Consider the following 27,097-nt stretch of genomic DNA (forward strand, 5'->3'; position numbering starts at 1 on the left):
GCAACAAGGAATTATATAGTGATATGACAACCTTTGTCACTACAGTGCAGCACCAACATCACAGCCAAAGAGAATCAAAAAGATAAAGGTTGGGATTTTCCACTCCCGTTTGTGGCAAGCATCATGGCAGACGGTAGTGGAAAATATTGTGAGAAGGCCAAAAATTGGTTTTACAGCATGGTAAAACCAGTTCGTGATTGGGCACTGTAGCCTTCAATGCTGGGTCACATTTCCTGCCGCAGCATGTCAGGAACATCATTTCAATATATTTGCATCTCATTATAAGGGCTCCTTGCAGGAATCATCCCTCCACGCTGGATCATCAGGGCACATTGGTGTCCAGTTAGAACAATGTGTTTCACAACGGCATATAAGCAACGTGCACCTGTCGACCTGCACTTCATCTGTGACTTCGAGGTTCATGCGCCTACCTTGCACCTTGCAGCAGTTGCAGTAATCAGTGCTAGGCTTTGCAGGCAGCACAACATTGCTTTTGGGGGGGGAATGTCAGAGGTAAGTATCTACCTACCAGGCTAGCTTTTAATGAGCTGCAAGGTTAGGACTGCACTAGGGAAGGGGGGAAACTGGCCTGAGGCATGGGAAGAGGATGCAGGGCTTGGACTGTGCTGGGGAAGGGGGGAACTGGACTTAGGCATGGGGAGGGGCTGCAGGGCCAGGGTTGTACTGGAGGTACGAGTGGGGAAGTTTGCACTCAGACACATGACTGGGGGGAGGGTGCTGGGGTTTAGCGTCCTCAGCACCAGGATGGGGAGAGAGTATGTTACAGAATGACATCAGCCACTTGGGGCCAGAATGGGAGGTGCGCTGAGTGAAGAAGCATTTCAGTTTACGTTGTTGAGCTTGCAAAGACTGTTCTTGTCCCAGACCAGGGAGGGGGAGAGCATGTCAGTCTGGTTTCAGTTGTGCCTAGCATGTGTGCAGGGCATTGCTGTAACATCATGCGCCTATGTCCGTGGTGTTTCTGGCATCACACTGGGTTGCAGCTGGTACACTCTGTCAGGGGAGCTGTCTGCAGCCTACACATCAGGAAAAGGCATTGTGGGGGTATCTGAGGGTATGTGGGAGGGTCTGCGTTTAACTGTAAGTAGCCTCAAATTGGGGAGGGGTGAGGTCCATACGAGACATAGACACACCCACCTCAAAATGTTCAGGGGCTAACAAATGGATATCCACCATCATCACAATGGGATCAAGGAATACAAGGGGAGGATTGAGAGGTCGAGGAGGGAGGGAAACCTGAACATTAAGCTCCTCTGGGATGATGGGAGGAGTTTCCATATTCACACAGGAAGCCGCCAAGCTGGTCTGGCAGTGAGAGATCAGCACCATCATTTTCCAACCTGCAGTGATGGTGCAGTATAAAATTAAAATGAGGAAAAGCTCTGTTGGTGAGGGCTTTGAGGGTGAATTGGAGGGCAGGTGCATGTACTGGAAGGGTGGGAGGGGGCAATTGAAGGGGCACCTAACCAAACTGTGCAATTGCAAATGAGGAGAGAGGCACAGCTCAGGCATGTTAGGATACTTTCAACGACAATGCAGGGACTCAGGAAAGTGAAGCAATGATGCACATTCATGCAAGACTAATACCGCACAGTGGAACTAATCGACCTCCTTGTTTTAACCCCATGTTCGCAGCATGGAAATTCCCCAGATCGATAACATGCTCCAGAGCAATTAGGTAACTGGACAAGCTTCAAAAGTGTTTTAGAATCTTGGTGCTGGATGATTCACAGAAGAGAAGCCTCAGGCCCCCCTCAAATAATCTAACTTTTTGACTAAACATTTAACCTCATGTTTATTCCAAAGAGTGTAATATTAGAGTGCAATGAATGCCCACCCCAGTGCTAGGGCTGAAAGTAGCACATCCAAGCACCTGGCCAAAGCAATGTCATAACAGTTGGGTCATGTAAAGGGGTTGGAGAGGGAGCATCTTGATATGCACCCTGCACTGGCCATCATTTGAGGGACGGGTATTTGCTGACACAAGAAAAAGCCCTTGAACCCACATTCATTATCATTGACAGAAATAGGATTGTTGGCGACTAATGCTGACTCTTGTCTGTTTCTCTTTGATACTGCAGAGAGGAGACCATCAAGAAGGTGGAACCTGGATTTATTGCTGCCTGAATATTCGCATACAGGCAGGAGAGAAGAAGGAGAAGATTGCGATAGAGTCACCTTGTTCGCCAAAGGGAGGAGAAAAACCCTCAAGACCAAGGGCCAGCAGGGTCCCCTTCGGATTCAGAGGCTTACAGAAATGTCATGTGTTGGCACCTCACCAGACCGAGGATGTACAGAACTCGCAAGTCTTATCTGCAGATGAGCGAGAACCAGTGTCGACGAGGCGGCATGTCCAGGGATCTGGTGACTCATATTTGTCACATTCTCCAGGAATTGGTGCCATGGGGACTGGGAGGGTATCCATTGCCAGTGGCTCTGAAAGTAACAGCTGCACTCAACTTTTAAGCCAATAGCTTCTTCCAGGGATCTCTGGAGTCCTCTGCGGGATCTCTCAAATGCCCACGCATAAATGTATTCTTGAGGTCACAGATGCCATTTTTGCCAAGGCCCACAATTATGCCAACTTTGACAGAGATCAAGCAAGCCTGGATGCCCGAGCACTGGGCTTTGCTGAGATTTCCAAATTCCCACAGGCACAGGGCCTTCGCCTGCACTCAATTTTTAAAAATTAATTTTTACAGGACGTGAGCTTCACTGGCTAGCCCAGCATTTATTGCCCATCCCTAATTGCCCTTGAAAAGGTGATGGTGAGCCGCCTCCTTGAACGCTGCAGTCCATGTGGTGTAGGTACACACACAGTGCAATTAGGGACAGAGTCCCAGGATTTTGACCTGGCGACAGTAAAGGAACAGCAATATATTTCCAAGTCAGGTTGGTGTGTGGCTTGGAGGGGAACTTCCAGGTGGTGGTGTTCCCATCTATCTGGTGCCCTTGTCCTTCTAGATGGTAGTAGTTGTGTTTGGACGATGCTATCTAAGGAGCCTTGGTGAGTTTCTGCAGTGCATCTTGTAGATGGTACACACTGCTGCCACTGTTCATTGGTGGTGGAGGGAGTGAATATTTGTGGAAAGGGTTCCAATCAAGAGGGCTGCTTTGTCCTGGATGATGCCAAGCTTCCTGAGTGTCGTTGGAGCTGCACTTATCCAGGCAAGTGGAGAGTATTCCATCACACTCCTGCCTTGTGCCTTGTAGATGGTGGACAGGCTTTGGGGAGTTACTTGTCACAGGATTCCTAGCCTCTGACCTGCTCTTGTAGCCACAGTATTTATATGGCTAGTCCAGTTCAGCTTCTGGTCAATGATAACCTCCAGAATGTTGATAGTGGGGGATTCAGCGATGGTAATGTCATTGAACGTCAAAGGGCGATGGTTAGATTCTTTTTTGTTGGGGATGGTCATTGCCTGGCACTTGTGTGGCATGAATATGACTTGCCAAATGTCAGCCCAAGCCTGGATATTGTCCGGTTCTTGCTGCATTTGGACATAGACTGCTTTAGTATCTGAGAAGTCGTGGATGGTGCTGAACATTGTGCATTCATCAGTGAACATCCCCACTTCAGACCTTGTGGTGGAAGGAAGGTCATTGATGAAGCAGCTAGGACACTATCCTGAGGAACATGTGGCTATAAAAGCTCCCTGGCAATGGGCACTCCAATACATAAACAGAAAAGGCTACCACTCACTCAGTGTACAGCTGATCTGCAATCATAAGAAACCTATCATGCAGTTTTGCGCCAGTTAGCCAGAAAGCATCCATGACTCATCCTGAATAGGTTGCAGATCCCAGACATTTTTGAAGGACCACACAGGATCCAGGGCTGGCTCCTTGATGACAAGGGAAACTGGCAAAGGACATAGCTGATGATGCCCTTTTGTTGGCCTGAGACTCTTGCAGAGAGAAGTTACAGCAAGGCTCATGGCAACAGCTGAACCATAAAGCTCGTAAAGATGCAATTCCAATGCATGGAGAGATCTGGTGGAACTCTCCAGCACAGTCTCCAGAGGCTCTCACAGATCATCATGGCTTGCTGTGTGCTGCACAACCTGGTGTTGCAAAGGGGGCAGACTTGCCAGGTGCAACATGAAGGAGCTGCGCATCTCCTCCAATGAGTAGGACATCAAGGGGATCAGGGTGTTACATTGGAGGAAGCCGAGGCTGCAGGGCAAGAGGCCATAACACGGGCCAGATGAGCCAGACGTGCACGTGAAGCCTCATCGCCACCAGGTTCCATGAAGAGGATGATAATTTGCAGTGAGTACCCTCTTGGACAAGTGCTTTCCATCATGGGCCATGCTGAACACCAACACTGCTATTCCTCTAATTTCAACCATGTACTTCAATATGAGAGTGAATAGTTAAACATGAAGCTCCCACTGTCCTGACCGTTTGAAGGATGATGAAGATTTGGGATCATGTCTCCTTGCTGATATGAGGTGTTAAATGGAGGAGGGAGTCCCAGCATCAGTTGTCAGAAGATGCTGCCTCTTCAAGCATCTCTCCAGCATCCCAGTCACAGTGGCAGGCTACAAGAGCCAGGAGCTGTTCCACTATCCTCAGTGGGCTCGTAGCTATATGCCTTCAATCTGACAAAGCTCCTCAAGCAGCTAAATGCCTTCAACCTGACAAACCTCCTGAAGTAGATCCATTTCCAGACACAGGACAACACATGTGTAATGTCGCTGGTGAAACTGATAGCTGACACTTGGGCTGAGGCAGCTGAGGACATTCCGCAGGTGTTCATTTATTCTGAGATAACTCAATTCTCTGTGTCACCTTCTTCTCTATCACATTGACATCTGGCACTCTCAGTTAGGGATGCTGGCCTGCTTTTATCCTCACCTTACTATGCATGTGGACTACCTGAGGATGATGACCATTTGCATTAAGACATACATTGTGCCCTCATGGCCAGCCTCGGCCCTTGTGAACTCCAAAATTCTTAGACACCATGAAGCCCTTAAGGTCACGAGTCATTGCTAATAAATGACAGACCTCAGCTTCAGTACATCCTCACTCCTGCTGCCCTCAACATTGCCTAAAATTATGATGTGCACTTCCAGAGCATGCTCAAAGGTTCTACTGACCTCCCAAATATCACCATTTGCAATTAGCATCACTTATCTCGGTGATCATTTAGGTGATGGGAAGCACAGCTCTGCATCCCAACATTGTGATGACAGCCTTGTGGCAGCAAATCAGACAATTACAGGTTTAGAATGTTCAAGATTGCACAGAGCAATAATATAGCTGAGAGGGACAGAGCTTCGGCACCTTGAGATGAAAAAGGCCTCTTACTGGCCAGCTTAGCAGATGTACACTCAGAAAGTCGGAAACATGGTTCACAGACAGATGTGCACACGAGCTCTGAGTATGGGCTCATAGCATGAAAATCCTGTCAGAAGACAGAGAGCACATGGAGTTGCACGATATATGACCCTCTCCATGCGTTAACACATCTCTCCTTGTACCCTACACCTTCACCTTTCAAGAATACAGATGAGATACGAGAACCTCGGCCTCAATCTTACATAGTCACAAATAAGCATGACTTGATCCTGCAAAGCATATGAACAAGGTTCATTCCACAAGCACACTTAACATTAAGGTTGAGGCATCACTGATGTTGAGAATGATCTGGAGAAGGGCCACACATTGTGGTGATATGGAAGCACACTACATAGACGAGAAACCCATGACAGCGACGTCTGTTATAAGTAGGGGAAGGGACCATGATATCACACCTGATTGACAGCAGCACAGCTCATCATAAAAAGGAGGCATATGCAAGAGGAAATGTGAGATGAGTGCATTTGTAAACATTATATTCATGTTGCGAACACCCATGCCACTGTTGTGCTCCTAAATCTTTTCAACTTTCCTAACCTTACTGCCAAATCTTGGTGCATTCTCGACATCCACGGTGGAGGCAGCCTGCTGACTGATACGCTCTGTTGTCTTTGATGACTTTGGCAGGCTTTCTCTGGGGGGCCCCAGGCAGCTTTAGGTGTCCTGCTGTGCGGCAGGTACACCCTCCTCGGCCTGTGGAGCTGGAAGTGATGGGGGTCACAGGAAGAGGGGATTGGGATTGGCCAGACAGTCCTGGAGATATTTGGGTTGATGGCCCCGGAGTGTCCAGCTGCTGGTCCTCCTCCTTTGGGTGCCCGAGGGCCCCTGGCTGACTCCTTGAGGTGAAGGGGCAACTTTTGAGTGAGATCTAGGTGCTGCATGCCCCCCTCTCGTATAGTCACTGAATAATGCCACCATTGGCTACAGCTATGGACTGCTGTTCTTGCAGCACAACAGGACTGACATCTTGGACTAAGGTCTCCATGTTGGCCGCCACCTTGCCGTGTTGGCTTCAGTGTGTTGGCATGCCAGCACTATCACATCAGATTGAACGTGGACAGACCCTTCCATCGTCGATGACAATCTGAGGAATGCAGCTGACATCCCTTCCTGATAGTCCCTTGTTGTCATTTCAGCTCCACCAACTGATTTAGGGCTGAGTCCAGAGGCTCGCCATCTGAATTGGACTCAACAGAATCCTGGCCTCCAGTAGTCCTCCAAGTGCCTTGGATGTCCCTGCCTCCGCCTGCTGTGGACCAGCTTCTGTGCTGTGCTCAGCAGATTGTGACCCCAAGGCTGCTCTAGAACTTGGTCCCACTGAGGTGTGTGAATCTGTGATGCTGGAGGGTGTGGATGAGCACTGTGCCGGGTCTTCTATGGTGCTGTCCTCTGGTTTCTCATCTGAGGTGTCATCAGGGCTGGATCTGAGGCCCTGGATTGCGGTTGCCCCTGGGCATTTTCCAAAGATGCCTATGAAAGAAAGGAGAGATAATTAATTCATCGCTGGCGACTCTAAAACTGTACAATGCACTCACAGTATAGTTGGTTAAGGGATGAGCTGGTGCACGATCCTCACCTGGGTGTGCACCACCCACCTCACCATTGGCACAGGCATGATCCACGTCTTCTCTGGCCAGCTTGATGGCTCGATTCTTGTAGAGAGTGAGGACCTTGATTTTGGCCACTCCACTCCCAGTCTGAAACCCCTCCCTTCAATTGTGTGCGAGCCTGTCCTGCAGAAAGACAGATGGAGAATTGGAGCAGGACGCATGCCAGGGCAGATGATAAAGATGCCTGCTATGTGTGGATGGTAAGTACAGCCATGGACGGGATGAGGATGTGAATTGCTGAGGATATGAGGCCAGATGGATATGTGATGGTGTGTGTATAAGTGAGTGGTTATGTGAGATGTCAGTGAATGTGTGATAGGCTGGAGAGTGTGTGAGTTAAAAGCGATGAGATGGTTGACTTACACTGGCACCACGGATGAGATCATTCATCCTCTTTGTCCACTGGGTGGCTGACCTCTTCTGAGCTGCGTTGGCACTGACCATCTCTGCCACCGCCTCCCAACCCGGACTGATGGAGTTAGTGAACCGCCTCTGGCCATCATGGGTGAAGAGGACATCGTGGTCGGTCTCAACTGTGTCCAGCAGGCATTCCAGTGAGGCGTCACTGACTTTCGGAGCAGCATGCTTCTTCCCTTTGGGAGCCATGTCTTCTGTGGAGCAATCCTGGCCTACAGACTTTAAAATGCTGTGCATGGGCACCATTTAAATATGGAACCCAGAGTGAGGATGGGCAAATCAGAAGCTGCTTGCCCAATATCCGGCACGTTTCCCATGCCTGCATAATTAATACGGAGGGAAGCCGACAAAGGAAGTATTCAATGAACGGTATGGCACTAGCAAGTTCTGAGGAACAAAGGGACCTTGGCGTGTGTGTCCATAGATCCCTGAAGGCAGAGAGGCAAGTTAGTGGGGTGGTGAAAAAGGCAAATGGGACACTTGCCTTCATCAATTGAGGCATAGATTACAAAAGTAGGGAGGTTATGTTGGATTTGTATAGAACCTTGGTGAGGCCACAGCTGGAGTGCAGTTCTGGTCACTTTATTATAGGAAAGATGTGATTACACTGGATGGGGTTGCAGAGGATATTCACCAGGATGTTGCCTGGGTTGAAACATTTAAGTTATGAAGAGAGGTTGGATAGACTTGGGTTGTTTTCGTTGGAGCAGAGAAGACTGAGGTGCGACCTGATCGAGGTGTACTAGATTGTGAGGGGAATGGACAGGGTGGATAGGGAGCAGCTTTTCCCCTTAGTTGAAGGGTCAGTCACAAGGGGACATAAGTTCAAGGTAAGGGGCAGGAGGTTTAGGGGGAATGTGAGGAAAAACTTTTTTTACCCTGAGGGTGGTGAGGGTCTGGATTGCACTGCCTGGGAGGTTGGTGGAGGCAAGTTGCCTCACATCCTTTAAAAAGTACCTGGATGAGCACGTGGCACGCCATAACATTCAAGGCTATGGGCCAAGTGCTGGTAAATGAGATTAGTTGGTAGGTCAGGTGTTTCTCATGTGTCCGTGCAGACTCGATAGGCTGAAGGGCCTCTTCTGCACTGTGATTCTGTGATTCTGATTCTGATTCTGTGATAGGGCACAAAAACCTGCCAATGAAGCCAGCGGTAGAATGCTGTTTTTACACCTGCTGCTGCACTTAGTGCACGGAGGGGAAAATCCCTCCCAAAGTCTTCGGTCTTCATGCTGGCTATCCATTATTAAAGGAGGCTTCTCCAACTGAGAACCAATTTTCCGTGAACAATGATTTCTAGTGGTTTTCCCACCATTGACATTAGACTGGCCTATTGTTGCCAAATTTTTTGAACAGGTGTATAGCATTTGCAATCCTTCAGTCCTCTGGCACCACTCCAATATCAAAGGAGAATTGAAATATTGCAGCCAGAGCTTCTCCTATCTCCACCCTAGCTTGCATCAGCAATATAGGATGCATCCCATCTGAACTGAGGGATTCCTGACTTTGAGTGTCACCAACATACTTAATATTTCCTTGCTAACTAATTTGACACTATCTTATATCATCATTGTGACATTGGCCCAGATTTTGCTGTTGTAATGACGGCAAAGCTGTTGATGATCATCGCTTTTATTCCATTAAAATTGATGTTAACCTCAAGAGTTTGGACATGCGCACTATAACACGGAAATCCAGAAGTTGCTGTCAGTGAGCCTACTGTCCTTCAAAGGGTGTGCTGTAGAGCTTCCCAGAGCCTTCTATCTCTTTTCCAGTCTAGAATTGATGAGAAATTCCAACGCTCTTAGTTTTGCAATTGCTGTAAGCCCCTTGGAGACCAATAACGTGAAAGAACTGAACTTCCCAAACAACCTCAACGGAAACCTGATGGGCAAAATTTCATTTTTCAAAACTTTTACCGTAACAATCAAACCCAAAATCAACATAAATTAAACATGAATTAACAGGCAAATTGCAGTTAATTATAAACTATAAATTACATATATGGCAGACACAATTAAAAACAAAAAAACTGTGGATGCTGGAAATCCAAAACAAAAACAAAAACAGAATTACCTGGAAAAACTCAGCAGGTCTGGCAGCATCGGCGGAGAAGAAAAGAGTTGACGTTTCGAGTCCTCATGACCCTTCGACACAATTAAAAGCTGGAGAGGTAATGGAGTAGTGGTATTGTTGCTGGACTAGTGATTCGGAGACCCAGGATAATTCTCTGGGGACCTGGGGTTCAAATATTGCCATGGCAGATGGTGAAATTTGAATTCAATAAAAAAAATCTGGAGTTATAAGTCTAACGATGACCATGAAACCATTGTTGATTGTTGTAAAAAACTAATGTCCCGTTAGGGAAAGAAATTGGCTGTCCTTACCTGGTCTGGCCTACATGTGACTCCAGACCCACAGCAATGTGGTTGACTCTTAAAAATGCCCTTTGAATTAGTGCAACTAAGGATGGATAATAAATGCCCACATGAATGAATTTTAAAAAAAAATGAATTTACTCGGCAGTCCACTCAGCATTTTTGCCATCAATCTCAGCCTTCAAAAGTCCTTCAAACTCTGTCTTATGAAGAATTGCAGCTCCTCTTCTTCCAGGATCTAGCCGAACCCCAGCCAACTGCAGCACTCAATCAACCCGACTTCCACTGTTTTCTTCAATGTTGAATTTCAACTACCATGTGTTCAGCCATTCTGCCAGCCTGTCTATGTTTTCTTGATGTCTATTACGATCTTCCTCAATTTTTACTGCGGTTTCAAATTTCATATCAAAAACAACAGTAGTCATAGTAGTGAACCCTGGGAAATACCATTGAATGCCTCCCTCCAGTCTGAAAAATGGCCATTCACCACAACTCTGTTTTCTATCCCTTAGCCAATTTTGTGCCCACCTGCCATTATCTCTTTAACACATTAGCTTCAATTTTGCTAACATGCTTAATATATGGTTCTTTGCCAAATGGCTTTTGAATGTCCAAAAGCACTGCCACATCCACCCTCTCTGTCACTTCATCAAAATAAGTCAAACAAATTAGTCAAACACAATTTGCCCTTAACAGGCTGAAAAGATGAGATTTAGGTGTGGGAGTAGGGAAATGTATGACCAGGATGCATGGTTGAAGATTGGGAGATTGGAGACTCTTATGAAAAATTAATTGGAAAGGAGAATTGAACTGTTTGTGATGATATCTTGGTATTAAGAGAGAAAAGTTCGATGCTGAAATGTGAGGACATTTTTATAATAGATTAAGAATGTTGTGAGTGGGTTGTAAAGTAACTAAATGCAGATCATGATGGCTTTGAATTGGAAGCACCACAGTAAGAAATATTTGTAATGTCTTCAAAATGTCTGTGGACTTTGTTTTTGTTTTAATAATGTTTGGAAAGCACTCTTAAGAGAGTTTGCATCAAATTATAATTTTCTTGAATTCAAAGAAAATACTGGTCCATGTGACCTGGCTACCCTTGGCCTGGAAGCAGTATAACAGAAAGGAAGTTAAAATACAAAAGCCATGTGGCCCTCACAGAGAAGACAAAGAAGCTACTGCTGTAAAGAACAAATGAGTGCTGCAGCAAAGGGGAGAACAGAGAATGCACATTTACAATGAATTATGTGTGTGTGTGATACAGTTAAACACAACCAGAAAGCTGAAGACAGGGTTAGAACAGAGACTGTGAATTGGACAATTTTACTGCTGCTGCTGACCAGACCATTTAATAGGGCTTCTTAAAGCATTCAGGAAAAGGAGTTTCTGGGGAATCTGTGCCACCAAGGTTCGGCAGGAGGAAGCCGTTCAGGTGATGACTGTTTCCGAGAACCTTGAATGGAATACAGCTGCTGGTGACTGTGAAAGCCAAATCAGTTGCATGGGAAATTGAGGGGTCCTACATACCAGAGGCCAAGTTAGAGAGTTTTGGAACTGCATGTAATGCCACATGTCTGCAGGGAGTGATGCGGGTGCTTAGAATCCTAGAGTCATAGAGGTCTAAAGCACAAAAAAAGACCCTTCGGCCTATCAAATCTGCGTCCGTCAAACTAGTACGTAACTATTCTAATCCCATTTTCCAGCACTAGACCCATAGCCTTGTATGCTATGCATCGCAAATGCACATCCAGATACTTCTTAAATGTTATGAGGGTTTCTGCCTGGACCACCCTTCAGGCAGTGAGCTCCAGATTCCCACCACCCTCTGGGTGAAAAAGTTGTTCCTCACATCCCCTCTAAATCTCTTGCCCCTTACCTTCAATCTGTGCCCCCTGGTTATTGATTCCTCCACCAGGGGAAAAGTTTCTTCCTGTCTACCCTATTTATGCCCCTCATAATTTTATACACTACAATAATGTCCCCCCTCAATCTCCTCTGCTCCAGGGTAAATAACTCCAGTCTATCCAATCTCTCCTCATAACTAAAACTCTCCAGTCCAGGCAACACCCTGGTAAATCTCCTCTGCACTTTCTCTAGTGCAATCACATCCTTTCTATAATGTGGATTCCAGAACTGCATGCAATAATCTAGCTGTGGTCTAACCAACGTTTTATACAATTCCAGCATAACCTCCCTCCACTTATATTCTATGCCTTGGCTAATAAAGGCAAGTATCTCATATGCCTTCTTAATCACCTTAACCACCTGTCCTGCTACCTCAAGGGACCGGTGGACATGCACACCAAGGTTCTTCTGACCCTTGGTATTTCCCAGGGTCCTACCATTCTTCGTGTATTCCCCTGCCTTGTTTGTCCTGCCCAAGTGCATTACCTCATACTTATCCAGATTAAATTCCATTTGCCACTGATCAGCCCATCTGATCAGCCCGTCTATATCCTCCTGTAATCTAAGGCTATCCTCTTCACTATTTACCACACCATCAATTTTTGTGTCATCCACGAACTTACTGATCCACCCTCCTACATTCAAGCCTAAATTGTTTATATGTACCACAAACTGCAAGGGACCCAATGCCGATCCCTGTGGAACCCCACTGGACACAGGCATCCAGCCACAAAAACACCCCTCCACCATCACCCTCTGCTTCCTGCCACTCATTCTGGATCTAGTTGGCCAAATTGCCTTGGATCCCATGGGCTCTTACCTTCATTATCAGTCTCTCTTGCGGGACCTTATCAAAAGCTTTGCTGAAGTCCAAGTAGACTATGTCATATACATTGCCCTCATCTACACACCTGGTCACCTCTTCGAAAAATTCAATCAAATTGGTCAGACATGACCTCCCCTTAACAAAACTGTGCTGAATGTCCTTGATTAATCCCTGCCTCTCCAAATGTAGATTAATTCTGTCCCTCAGAATTGCTTCCAATAGTTTCCCCACCACTGAGGTTAGACTGACTGGCCTGTAGTTAGTGGCTGTGTAAGACATGTCTTTTTTGTATTGATTATTTGAAGCAAAATTTATCTTTTTTATTTTGCGTATCATTTGTCTTTTAATTCATATTTAATTCACGTTGGTTGTGATTTGTTTTAAAGTAAAAGTTACAAAGTGTGAAATCTCATTGGTAGTTCCTTCATTTGGCGCTCATTCAATAAATTTGATTATATCGGTCTATGCTTACCCCATGGGGATCATAACAGGATGCACACCAGAAAATATAAATATAGAGGTGAAGCTGAAGATTTCGAGGGGGTTCATTTGTTTTTTGGATGAGAACTGCATGATGTCTTGACATTAGGCCAGATGTAGTGAAAGCTCCTGCTGCTGTAGACTAGGTGGGATAGGGAAGGGATAGAGTTAGTTGAGAAAGCATAGTTAGAAAGGAAGTAAAGAGTGCAGTAGGTATAGACCAAGAATATAAATTATACTTGGCTTAGTGTTACAAATGAGATGTATGAAAAAAATGCAAAACGGAGTTAGAGATGAAGATTATAGGTCAAAAGGTATTTTTTTAAGATTTTGGGAGTTGTTGGGGGTCTTGGCCTGGAAGCGGGAGCTTTTATTATTGTCTGAACAATAGCTGTTAGGTGTTGAAAATAGGCCATTTTAATTGGAGTCAGGCCACAAAGTTGATTCTTGCCATGAACATAGAGTGCAAAGGTAAAAGAGATCTTTTTTATTGGTGGTGGGAGTTGGTGGAAGAGATGGGGTGCAGCAGAGAAGCAGCTCTTGGACCTATATGAAAATGGTGGACAGGTAAGCCCCAGAGTGTCCTTCGGAAAAGATACTGGCCTGAATTTTTCCCATGTCGGGCGGGCTCGGTGGGAGTGGTCGGTCAGGAACCCGACCGTCGCCCGTGATCAGGTGCGCACCGCCATTTTACCTTGGTGGGCCAATTAAGGCTCAGCCAGCGTAACGCATGTCACTGACATCAGCGTGAAGGTCAATGTCTGCCAGGTCCAATGCCGACCTGGCCATCTATTTAAAAATGGGACAGGCAGCCGTGCAAAGGATGCCATTGACTTTGCAGTGCCATATGGATCATTGCAGAATAGGGCAAGCGGGAGGGCAGGTCGGTGGGGCAGTCAGCCCCGAGATTTTCTGCCAAGTGTCTCACTGCCCTCCTGGAGGAGGTGGCAGCAAGCTGGGATATCCTTGTATCGAGGGATGAGAGGAGAAGGCACCCCCCCCCCACCTAACCAAAAATGCCTGGGAAGATGTGACACCCAGGGTCAGCTCCCGCGATGTGGTGAGGTGCACATGGGTGCAGCGCCACAAGCACTTTAATAACCTCCTGCAATTGGGAAGGGCGAGCACTGTGTTGGATTGGGTCGCTTAGCACAGCAGTTAGGTACCCCCCCCTCCCCCCCACCGGACCTTTTCCCTGGACCTCAGAGTTCTTAGGGTGTGAGTGGCAAATGTGAATGAGGCAGCACTGGACAAGGGGGTGAGCCCTGTCTGCTTGGAATGAGTGTATTGCGGCTCCAAGGTCATGAATCAGATGAGTCCTGCAAGGTTTTCCTCAGGTAGGGTTGGCCAGGCTGCAATGGCAGTGCAGGTACAGGTGGACTAATCAATGGTCCTCTTCCCTTTCAGGGGAAGGCAGCCCACAATAATGCTGAGAATCTGCGGACTGGCGGAGGACCGCCCCACCTTCTAACCTTGACCAAGCACAAGCAGAAGGCATTGGAGCTGAAGAGGCACCATGCACCAAGATCCTTCAGCCACAGTGAGGTTGGGGTGCCACGGTTAGGTAAGAGTGCAGTGCACTTAGGGCAGAATGTCTGTAATTGCAACCATTCCACTGTTGACTGTATATTGATTTGAGCCTCCAACATGGAATCCCCATTGATAACGGAAAGACGAGGGCACCTGGCTCCTGGTGTCAGGCATGCACAGTAAGAGTAACGACTTCAACTAATGACATGTCCTTGTTCTTCCTTTCAGGCTCACCAGAAGACCCTTGGGGTAAGGAGCCTGAAGGACCGCCGCTCACCCCAGAGGACTTGGAGGATCTAAACGCACCAGCGTCACACCCTCTCAGCCAGGCAGGCACCAGCACAGATACCAGCACTTCGGTGGGAATTCAATCATTGGCTAGTATCTCGATGCACAGCGGTGTGGCAACTTCACACTCGCTTAAGGTGTAGGTGGAGGCAGAGAGTGCCCAGGGTGCCGGCAGTCGGAGCACTGTTGGGGACCAGGAACATGCTCAGTCAATGGCTGATGGTGTGCCTCTGGAGTCGTCCTTGAGGCAGCAGATGTTGGAAGTCCAGCAGGGAGGATCTGGCGGAGTTACAAGAGAGAATGTGTGCCATGGTTTCTGTTGTGGAGGAGTCCATGCAGGGCATGAGTCCATGCAGAGCAATGACCCACATGGCCAAGCGCACTGTCTCTACGGAGAGAGTGGCAACTCCCATGGAGAGGCTCCTCCAGGAGAACAACCAGGGCTTCCTGGGGATGCGCTCGGACCTGCAAGCCCTCACACTGGCAATGACCTCAGATAGCCCCTGTCTGTGTGGGAGATGGATTGGGCACCCAGTATCCCAGCTAGGTGCCCATCCATCAGCGGTGAGCAGGGAGATCCAAAGTGACCTGATGTTAACACAAAAGCTGTGGGCTCCTCTCAGGGCGCTCCGGATGAGGGCAGCAGCATCTCTGCCCCTCTGCCAATAACCATGGCATCTGATGAAGCTGTGGTGATTGGGGAGATGTCAACCATGCCACTGGCTGCACCCTCCCAGGCGGTGCCAGCACAAGCTCCATGGGCCAGAGGACGCCCGCCAAGGTTATCAAAGCCAACAGGACAGCAGAGTGAGCAGGTTGTCTCCAACGCTGGTGCCAGTGAGGGTGGAGCACCTAGATATAGCACCCGCAAACGCAAACGTAAATCAGTTTAGTCTCAACACGGTTTATCACTGGTGTTTTTTTTTGCCCTACTTTTAATTTCTTTATAAGTTGGTGTGATGTAGAACACCTTTACATTTAATTTGATTTATATATGCCAGGCTTCACAGCAGTAAATGTGTTTGTTTTCAACAAGCCTCTGGGTGCTTCTTCAGTTCTGCAGGTGAAAAGTAACCCATGAGGTTATGAGTGACTTGTTCGTCATTGAGCTTTATTGAAATGGCACATAGTTCATGTTGTTGACCAAGCAAATGTACCTGTCAGGTATCGGATATGGAGCCTGCAGACTTGGCATGTGTTGGTGGTTCATCTTTGGTAGGCTAGCTGATGGAGCATTGGATCAAAGCCTCACGGGTGTCCCTGCCTCCCTGGTGGTTGCCCAAGTCAGCGTCTATCTCCTCAGCGTTCTTCTGAGCGTGCTTGTCCTCGGACTCACTACTTGACTCACTGTCTGCTACCAAAGCAGCTGCATCAACATCTTCTCCCTCCACTGCATCCCCCCTTTCCAGCGCCAGATTGTGGAGAGTGCAGCAAGCAACCACTATCAGTGACGCACGATCTGGGGGGTATTGCAGTACGCTCCCTGAACGGCCAAGGCATTGGAAGTGCATCTTGAGAAGACCGAAGGTTCTCTCCCTTGTGGAGGCATGGCTGTTATTGTATCGCTGCTCGGCCTCTGTTTTTGGATGGTGGAGAGGCATCATGAGCCACCTTTTGAGGGGATAGCCCTTGTCACCCTGCAGCCATCCAACTGGGCAGGAGCACTAAAGAGCCTCGGCACCTTGGAGTGTCGCAGGATGAAAACGTCATGGGAGTTGCCTGGGTACCTTGCACAGTCTTGCAGAATCTGCATCCTGTGGTCACACACTATCTGCATGTTCATGGAATCCCTTCCTGTTTACGAAGGTTCCCGGCTCATTCACTGGCACCTTGATGGCCACATGTGTGCAAGTGATTGTATCCTGAATGTGGGGGAACCCAGCAATCGTGGCAAAGCCTCTGGCTCGCTTTGCCTGGCTGGCGTTATCCATGTGGTTGTGAATGAAAGTCAATGCATGCCTGAACAGAGCATCTCTCACCAGGCTTGACACAAGCTGTTGTGCCTGTGTGACGCCCTGAAAGTCGCATGGGCAGCGCAAAATCAAATTCAGTTGGTGCCTCAAGGGCCTTATCTAGCCCATTAATTAATGGCAGGCATGCCTCCGTCCTCAAAGCGTGCCTGCCTTCCGAGATGCTGTGATGGTGCGTGGTGACGTCAAGACGCATGCCTGATGTCATTGCGCTTCATTTTACATGCTGGCGTGTCGGGCCCGTCCCAGCATGCCGACTGTAAAATTCTGGCCGATGGATGAAACTATGCAGCTGGGCTTGATGAATCATTTGCAGATTGGAACCCAAATGTTTACCTTATTATTTTTCCAAAATTGGGAGATAAAGCTATTCTTGCTGCACATTCAGAGATACAAGAAAATTACTTGGGAGGCATGGTGATGTCAGTCTTGTATTGTTAGCTTTGTGTTTACAAGCTTGCACCTACTACAGACATAAGCACATTTTGGGGAGCATTATAGGCTATGTAACTGAAGTTGAGGAATAGTGAATTTCATTATTTCTAATGTAATTCATTCATGTTCTATATTTTTTCCTATAAAAATCATCAATTAAATATAGGGGTGAATTGGTTGATGCTAGCAGGGCAAAATAGGTTGACAGTGACTCACCAAATGTTCTTTCACCAATCTTCCTTCTACTGATGTTCATCAAATGGTAGTTCAAATTCTTTGTGGGAACTCATTTCCTTGTCTCACTGTCACTTTTAATTGGTTTGAAATTAATACTTTTGGCAATATTTTGCAAGTCAATGGAAAATAAAGTTTGAAGTGGTGAGAAAAACCATTGCCAATTTATTACTGGGCAGTTTTTTGCTACTAGTGTAGACCAGTTTCACCCCGAATATTTGATATGATATAAGACCATAAGACATAGGAGCAGAAATTAGGCCATTCGGCTCATCGTGTCTGCTCCGCCATTCAACCATGGCTGATAAGTTTCTCAACCCCATTCTCCCGCCTTTTCCTCGTAACCTTTGATCCCCTTACCAATCAAGAACCTATCTATCTCGGTCTTAAATACACTCAATGACCTGACTTCCACAGCCTTTTGTGGCAATGAATTCCATAGATTCACCACTCTCTGGCTAAAGAAGTTTCTCCTCATCTCTGTTCTAAAAGGTCTTCCCTTTACTCTGAGGCTGTGCCCTCGAGTCCTAGTCTCTCCTACTAATGGAAACATCTTCCCAACGTCCACTCTATCCAGGCCTTTCAGTATTCTGTAAGTTTCAATCAGATCCCCCATCATCCTTATAATCTACATCGAGTATGGACCAATAGTCCTCAAACGTTCCTCATATGTTAAGCCTTTCGTTCCTGGGATCGTTCTCGTAAATCTCCTCTGGACCCTCTCCAGGGCCAGCACATCCTTCCTGAGATACGGGGCCCAAAATTGCTCACAATATTCTAAATGTGGTCTGACCAGAGCCTTATAAAACCTCAGCAGCACATCCCTGCTTTTATATTCTAGTCCTCTCGAAATAAATGTCAACATTGCATTTGCCTTCCTAACTACCAACTCAACCTGCAAGTTAATCTTAAGAGAATCCTGGACCAGGACTCCCAAGTCCCTTTGCACTCCAGACTTCTGAATTCTCTCCCTATTTAGAAAATAGTCTATGCTTCTATTCTTCCTACCAACGTGCATGACCTCACACTTCCCCACGTTGTATTCCATCTGCCACTTCTTTGCCCATTCTCTTAACCTGTCCAAATCCTTCTGCAGCCTCCCCGCCTCCTCCTCCACCTATCTTAGTATCATCTGCAAACCTAGCCAGGATGCCCTCAGTTCCTTCATCTAGATCATTAATGTATAAAGTAAAAAGTTGTGGTCCCAACACTGACCCCTATGGAACTCCACTAGTCACTGGCCGCCATCCTGAGATGGACACCCTTGTCCCCACTCTCTGCCTCCTGCCAGACAGCCAATTTTCTATCCATGCTAGACCTTGCCTCTAACACCATGGGCTCTTAACTTACTGAGCAGCCTCCTGTGTGGCACCTTGTCAAAGGCCTTCTGGAAGTCCAAGTAGATAACATCCATTGGCTCTCCTTTGTCTATCCTACTCGTTACCTCCTCAAAGAATTCTAACAGATTTGTCAGACATGACCTCCCCTTGATGAAACCATGCTGACTTTGCCCGATTTTACCATGCACTTCCAAGTATTCTGAAATCTCATCCTTAATAATGGACTCTAAAATCTTACCAACAACCGAGGTCAGGCTAATCGGCCTGTAATTTCCCGTCTTTTGCCTCACTCCCTTCTTAAGCAGGGGGGTTACATTAGCGATTTTCCAGTCCTCTGGGACCCTCCCTGACTCCAGTGATTCCTGAAAGATCGCCACTAACGCCTCCACTATCTCTTCAGCTATCTCCTTCAGAACTCTGGGGTGTAATCCATCTGGTCCAGGTGATTTATCCACCTTCAGACCTTTCAGTTTTCCTAGCACCTTCTCCTTGGTAATGGCCACCATACTCACCTCTGCACCCCCCCCCCAACTCTCTTGAACTTTGGAGATGTCACTCGTGTCTTCCACTGTGAAGATGACGCAAAGTACCTATTCAATTCCTCCGCCATTTCTTTGTTCCCCACTACTACTTCTCCAGTGTCATTTTCCAGTGGCCCAATGTCCACTTTTGCCTCTCTCTTACCCTTTATGTATCTAAAAAAACTCTTGCAATCTTCTTTTATATTACTGGCTAGTTTACCCTCATATTTAATCTTCTCCCTCCTTATTTCTTTTCTAGTTGTCCTCTGTTGGTCTTTGTAGGCTTCCCAATCCCCTGGTTTCCCACTGTTCTTCACCGCATTGTATGCTTTCTCTTTAGCTTTTTTGCTGTCCCTGACTTCCCTTGTCAGCCATGGTTGCTTCGTCCTCCCTTTAGTATGCTTCTTCTTCCTGGGGATGAATTTTTGCTGTGTCTCCCAAATTACTCCCAGAAACTCCTACCATTGCTGTTCCACTGTCTTTTCTGCTAGGCTCATCTCCCAGTCATTTCTGGCCAGCTCCTCCTTCAATGCCTCTGTAGTTGCCTTTATTCAACTCTTTGCATCAGTAACTAAATATGCATGATGGTCAAATATTTTATTGGCCCCAATAATGATTTTAATTGTGGGAAACATAACAGCTTGATGTGCACAACGTGAGGGAATCTTAATTAACATTTCCGGGCAATATTTCTTTCTTTTGCAGCTAAACATGAACTCCGCCCCTACATTCATGCATTTTCCACCAAAAGGCAAGCCTAAGAGAGCTGACACCTTTGATCTACAGCGAATTGGATTTGCAGCTGAGCAGCTTGCAAAGTGGATTGCTGACAGAACTGATGTGCATGTAAGTTCTTTGAAGATGTTTAACAAAGCAGAAGTTCCACTCATTTCATTCCTGTGGAATGCTTCACTTAGAATGATAATATTTGTGAATCTTTGCTAGTGCTGTTTTGAGTATTAATTGTATTGTTGTCTGTTCCTCTAACATGGCTCCGTCTGATGGAATTGATAACACTGCATTTTCTATATTACCCCATTTAAAAAATAATCATTCATGTGAGCATCACTGATAAAGCCAGCATTTATTTCCCATCCCTAATTGCCTGTAAGAAAATGGTGGTGAGCCACATTCTTGAACTGCTGCAGTCTGTAAGATGAAGATACTCACCCCTTTACCGCTGATATGGAGGGAGTTCCAGGATTTTGACCCAATGAAGATGAAAGAACAGTGATATATTTCCAAGTCAGGATAGCGTGTGACTTGGAGTATAACTTGAAGGTGGCAGTGTTCCCTTGCATCAACTGTACTTGTCCTTCTAGGCAATAGAAGTCACAAGTTTTGGAGGTGCCATCAAAGGAATTTTGGTGAGTTGTTATAGTGCATTTTGTACATGGTACACACTACAACCATTGGTGGGCAAGTAATGGAGAAACTGAATGTTGAAGGTGGTGGATAGGATGCCAATCAAGTGTGCTGCTTTGCTGGAATGGTGTTGAGCTCCTTGAGTGTTGTTGAAGCTGTACTCACCCAGGCAAGCGGTGAGTATTCCATCACACTCCTGACTTGTGACTTGTAGATGGTAGAAAGTCTTTGGGGAGTTTGGAGGTGAGTCACTCACTGCAGAATAGCCAGCATCTGACCTACACTTGCAGCCACTGTATGTAACTGTTCCAGTTATGTTTCTGATCAATGGTAATTCCCCAGTGTTGTTGGTAGTGGGGGATTCAGCAGTGCTAATGTTGTTGAATGCCAAGGGGAGATGGTTACACTCTCTTTTAGAAGATGGTCATTGTCTGGAACATGTGAGGCACAAATGTTACTTGACACTTATCAGCCCGAGCCTGAATGTTTTTTTATTCGTTCATGTCATTCATGGGAAGAGGGTGTTGCTGGCTGGGCCAGCATTTATTGCCCATCCCTAATTGCCTTGAAGGTGGTGGTGAGCTGCCTTCTTGAACTGCTACAGTCCATGTGGTGTAGGTAGACCCATAGTGCTGTTAGGGAGGGAGTTCCAGGATTTTGACCCAGTGACAGTGGTGGAACAGTGATATATTTCTAAGTCAGGGTAGTGTATGGCTTGGAGGGGAACTTGCAGGTGGTGGTGTTCCCATGCATCTGCTGCCCTTGTCCTTCTAAATAGTAGCGGTCATGGATTTGGAAGTTGCTGTCTAAGGAGCCTTGGTGAGTTCCTGCAGTGCATCTTGTAGATGGTACACACTGCTACCGCAGTGTGTCGGTGGAGAAGGGAGTGAATATTTGTGGAAGGGGTACCAATCAAGTGGGCTGCTTTGTCCCAGAATGTTGTCTAGGTCTTGCTGCATGCAAGAATGGCTGCTTCATAATCTGAAGAGCTATGAATGGGACTGAACACAATGCAATCATGAGCAAAAATCCTGAGTTCTGACCTTATCATGGAGCTAAGTTAATTGATGAAATGGTTGAAGATAGCTGAAAGTAGGATTCTGCCTTGAGAAACTCCTGAAGCAATGTACTGAGGCTGAGATGATAGACCTCCAACAACCGCCAACTGTTTTCCTTTGTGCTAGGTATGACTCCAGCCAGTGGAGAGTTTTCCAACTGATTCCTATTGGCTTCAATTTTACAAGGACTCCTATCAATTCTGCCTTGATGTCAAGGGCTGTCATTCTCCCTTACCTCTAGAATTCAGCTCCTTTGTCCATGTTTGGATCAAAGCTTTAAAAAGGTCAGAAGTCAAGTGGTGCTAGTGAAACCCAAAGTAGGAATTGATAAGCGGGTTATTGGTGAGTGAGTGACACTTGATAGTACTGTTGGTTAATCCTTCCACCATTTTGCTGACAATTGAGAGTAAGCTGTTGGGGTGATGATTGGCCAGATTGTTTTTGTCCACAAAAAAAAGGACAAATCATGCCTGGACAATTTCCTACCTTGTTAGGTTGTTGCCAGTGTAGTAGCTGTACTGGAACAGCTTGGTACGTGGTGCAATCAGTTCCGGAGCACAAGACTTCAGTGCTCGTCAGAGCCCCTCACCTTTGCAGCATCCAGTGCACTCAGCTGTTTCTTAATATCACGTGGAGTGACTTGAATTGGCTGAAACTGGACCTGTGATGCTGGGGCCATCATAAGGAGACTGTGAAAGATCATCCATTCGACACTTCTGGCTGAAGGTGTTTGGTAATGCTTCAGCCTTGTCTTTTGCACTGATGTGCTCATCTCTGCCATCATTGAGGATGGAGCATCATTAGTTGTTTGATTGTGCACCACCATTCACAACTGGATGTTGCAGGATTGCAGAGCTTTGATCTGAACCATTGGTTGTGTGATAACTTAACTCTGTCAATTGTATGATTTTTGCTGGCTAGCATGCGTGTAGCCCTGTGTTATAGCTTCGCCTGGTTGGCACCTGATTTTTAGAATTCCTTGTGTTGCTCCTGGCACGCTCTTCGACAATCTTCATTGATAAAGGATTGGTCCCCTGGCTTGATGATAATGGTAGACGGTGGGATATACCATGCCATTAAGTTATAGATTGTGGTGGTACACAATTCTTCTGTGGTGTCTCATGGATTCCTACTTCTGAGTTGCTAGATCTCTTCTGAATATATCTCACTTAGCATGATGGCAGCACCACACAACATGATGAGGGGTTTCTTCACTGTGAAGGTGGGGCTTCAACTCCACAAGGATTGTGTGGTGATCACTGCATCAGATAGATTGTTCTCTCAAGCCCAGTCCAGCAACAATGTCCTACAGGTCTCCTTGGCCAATTCAGTCAGTGGTGGTGTTCTAGAGCGAATTTTGGTGATGGGCATTGAACTCCACCACCTAGAGTATATTTTGTGCCTTTGCTACTCTTCTTTCAAGTGGTGTTCTAATTCACCAGTTGAGGGAGGGAGGTGTGTGGCTATCAGCAGGAGGTTTCCTGGTGTATGTTTGTTTCGATACCATGAGATTTAGTACCGAAGGATTCAATGTTGAGGACTCTTGGGGACACTCACTCCTAACTGTATACCCTGATGTTGTCACCTCTGTTGGGTCTGTTCTGCTGGTGGGACAGGATATACCTAGAGATGGTGATGCGGAAACCTGGGATATTGACTGTAAGATATGATTCTTTGTGTATGACTGTGTCATGCTGTTGCTTCGCTTATCTGTGGGACAGCTATCTCAATTTTGGCACAAGTCCCCAGATGTTATAAAGAGTACTTATCAAAGGTAAACTTTGTGTACCTTTGTTGTCTTCAGTGTCTACTTTGATACCAGGTGGTTAGTCCGGTTCTATTCCTATTCAACTTTTCAGTAACAGTTTGATGCAACTGAGTGGCTTACTAGGCCATTTCAGAGGACACTTAAGAGTCAATCACATTGGTGTAGGTCTGGAGTCACATGAAGAATAGGTAAGGATAGCAGGTTTCCTTCGCTAAAGGACAAGAATGAATCAGATGTGTTTATAACAACAACCCAATTGTTTAATGGTCACCAGAATTTATTTCCAGATACATTTCATTATCTGAATTTAAATTCCCTAGCTGCCATTATGGGTTTTGAACTCATGTATCTGGACCATTAGTTCTGACAAGACTATTTTGTGTTGCAAGCATTCAATCATACACTAATATTACCATTGCAAAGCTAGTGTGTAAACAGGAAGTCTCTCTAGCAATCTAAAAATAAATCACACTACAACTAGGCTAGTGTCCTATCCATGCAAAGAAACAACATTGCACAAACATGTTTACCTGGAAAAACTCAGCAGGTCTGGCAGCATCGGCGGAGAAGAAAAGAGTTGACGTTTCGAGTCCTCATGACCCTTCGACAGAACTTGCGTTCGAGTCCAAGAAAGAGTTGAATTATAAGCTGGTTTAAGGTGTGTGTGTGGGGGGCGGAGAGATAGAGAGACAAAGAGGTGGAGGGGGGGGGTGTGGTTGTAGGGAGAAACAAGCAGTGATAGAAGCAGATCATCAAAAGATGTCAACGACAATAGTACAATAGAACACATAGGTGTTAAAATTAAAGTTGGTGATATTATCTAAACGAATGTGCTAATTAAGAATGGATGGTAGGGCACTCAAGGTATAGCTCTAGTGGGGTTTTTTTTTTATATAATGGAAATATCTAGTGCCCTACCATCCATTCTTAATTAGCACATTCGTTTAGATAATATCACCAACTTTAATTTTAACACCTATGTGTTCTATTGTACTATTGTCGTTGACATCTTTTGATGATCTGCTTCTATCACTGCTTGTTTGTCCCTACAACCACACCCCCCCCCCCTCCACCTCTTTGTCTCTCTATCTCTCCGCCCCCCACACACACACCTTAAACCAGCTTATATTTCAACTCTTTCTTGGACTCGAACGCAAGTTCTGTCGAAGGGTCATGAGGACTCGAAACGTCAACTCTTTTCTTCTCCGCCGATGCTGCCAGACCTGCTGAGTTTTTCCAGGTAATTCTGTTTTTGTTTTGGATTTCCAGCATCCGCAGTTTTTTTGTTTTTATTTTTGCACAAACATGTACACTGGAATTTGGCATCAAAGGTATTTACAGTATATACTGTATATGTACATACGTCATTAAAAGTGGCAGGACAGGTACAGAGAGCTGTTCCTAAAGCATACAGTATTCTAGGCTTCATTAATAGGGGCATAGAGTACATAGAAACCTAGAAAATAGGAGCAGGAGTAGGCCATCCGGCCCTTCGAGCTGCTCCGCCATTCATTATGATCATGGCTGATCATCTAACTCAATAGCCTGCTCCCGCTTTCTCCCCATGTCCTTTGATCCCTTTCACCTCAAGAGCTATATCTAACTCCTTCTTGAAAACACACTATGTTTTGGTACAAGAGCAGGGAGGTTATGGTAAACTTATATAAGACAAATGGTTAGACCTCAGCTGGCGTATTGTGTCCAGCTCTGGACGCCACACTATAGGAAGGATGTGAACACATTGGAGAGAGTGTAGAAGAGGTTTAGGGGAATGGTTCCACATGGTATATATATATACAGTACTTTTTGGAAGATACCTAAATTGCTGAGTTGTCAGATGTTAAAAAAGCATTACACTGATTTCAAAATCAATCGATAAAATTGGGTTTGGAAGAGTTGGTATAAATATCTTCAGAAACTTGCACTAAATTTGAACTATTTTGTAGTTCTTTTGGGGAAGTTCCTGCACATTCTAATATTGTTCTTTTTGTTTTTGCACCCCCACTGCAATTAACCTAGAGATATAAATGACAGCCTCCTTATGGGTTGATTTTTAATTTTTTTTTCAGATTCGTGTATTCAGGCCTCCTAACTACTCAGGAACCATTGCCTTGGCTCTTCTTGTTTCACTTGTAGGCGGATTATTGTATTTAAGGAGAAATAACCTGGAATTCATCTATAACAAGACAGGATGGGCCATGGCTGCCCTGGTATGTATTCAGATTAGCATGGAATTAAATGGACATTCCAAATCTTCATTACAAGTTCAGTGATATTGTGCTAAGTGTTAACATTAATTCTAATTGTTTTTTAAGTTTTTCTGTAGTGTTTGACAGGTTGTTTATGTGCCTGTATGCCCCCCTATGCCTCACTCTGTCTTTCACATGCCCTCACGTAAATACACTTGACCTATGTTCTCCCATGGTAATCCACAATAACATACATCCTCCAGCAGGACTGTATGTAAGTTTGAGCTACAAATTCCTGCCTTTGATTGTTAATATCCCACATGCTTAGTTAGCAAGAACTTCATTTCAATCAATTTTACTCTGTTTGTGGTAGGCTGTCTTTATTTCAAAAGAATACCCTGGTGCACCCAAAGCTGAACCCAACAAAATGTGTGAAATCATGGTTGAAACATAATATCCTTGGTACTTTACCTAATAAGTATCTTCTTGGAAATAGTTCATTACTATTATTGCGTTACAGATTCGTTACTGTAATTTATGGATTTTTTTTTAAAAAAAGGCCTGATTTTAACAAGAAATGGGAATTGTCAAGGGTCAAAGCAAGCATTAAAACTTCAGAACCTTGGCAACATGTATGATTCATCTGCGTGCCCAGGATCAATGAATGAAGAGGCAGCTGAACAGTGGCCTGGTTCTGAATGGTAGGGAGGAGGTCCCTGGTTGTCATGTAGTCATGCACAGGTGGATGTCAGGAGGGTCTTGCAATGGACTAGGGGTCAAGAAAAGTCTAAACCTTAGTTGTGGGCCTGGAGGAGAACTCCTGTTCTTCTTGGGATTAAACTCACCCCTTTGCAGACACAGGGCCTGATACTCAACCGTGTTTTTATGAGAATGGGCCTACAACGCAAAGATATCTACAATTTGACAATAAGTGCAAAATCTCACTCAGGTGGATGGTATGGAAATCCAAAAAGACATCTCACTGTTGCAGTAGTGTCCTTCTGAGACAGATTGTTAGGGCAAAGTAACATGCATTACCCCACATTTTATTTACTCTATGTTTTACCTGATTTGGGAGAACTTGGTGCTGATACCGACACTGCAGCATGAAATGGAAAGTAATCTTGGTCCATCCTCAATCAAGATTATATCTCACCCAGAGTAACACAAAATAGTATGTCAAAGGCATTTTGTTAAATAATTGGGAATTATTTATTTCTGAGTATAAAGGACCAAAAATGCACGGAGTAAGTTGGTGCAGTGTACATCTCAGACCTAGTGTCAGGACAAATGCCACTGAATTGACATAGTTAGCAGACTTGGAGGAAACTCCCTTTATTTCCTTCTGGAATAAGAGGTACCCATGCCACTAGTGGTGCTTTAGAACAGTGG

General features: G+C 45.7%; 1 protein-coding gene across 1 annotated transcript in view; it reads left to right on the plus strand.

Annotated features, from left to right (window-relative positions):
* tusc3 (tumor suppressor candidate 3) overlaps nt 1–27,097 on the plus strand; it is a 741,583-nt gene that overhangs the window by 317,544 nt on the left and 396,942 nt on the right. The window contains exons 4-5 of the mRNA XM_041183092.1: nt 20,031–20,171; nt 25,586–25,726. Of these exons, the coding sequence (XP_041039026.1) occupies nt 20,031–20,171; nt 25,586–25,726 (282 nt within the window). The remainder of the gene's footprint in view (nt 1–20,030; nt 20,172–25,585; nt 25,727–27,097) is intronic.

This window comes from Carcharodon carcharias, chromosome 1, assembly GCF_017639515.1.
Source record: "Carcharodon carcharias isolate sCarCar2 chromosome 1, sCarCar2.pri, whole genome shotgun sequence".
Classification (NCBI taxonomy): domain Eukaryota; kingdom Metazoa; phylum Chordata; class Chondrichthyes; order Lamniformes; family Lamnidae; genus Carcharodon; species Carcharodon carcharias.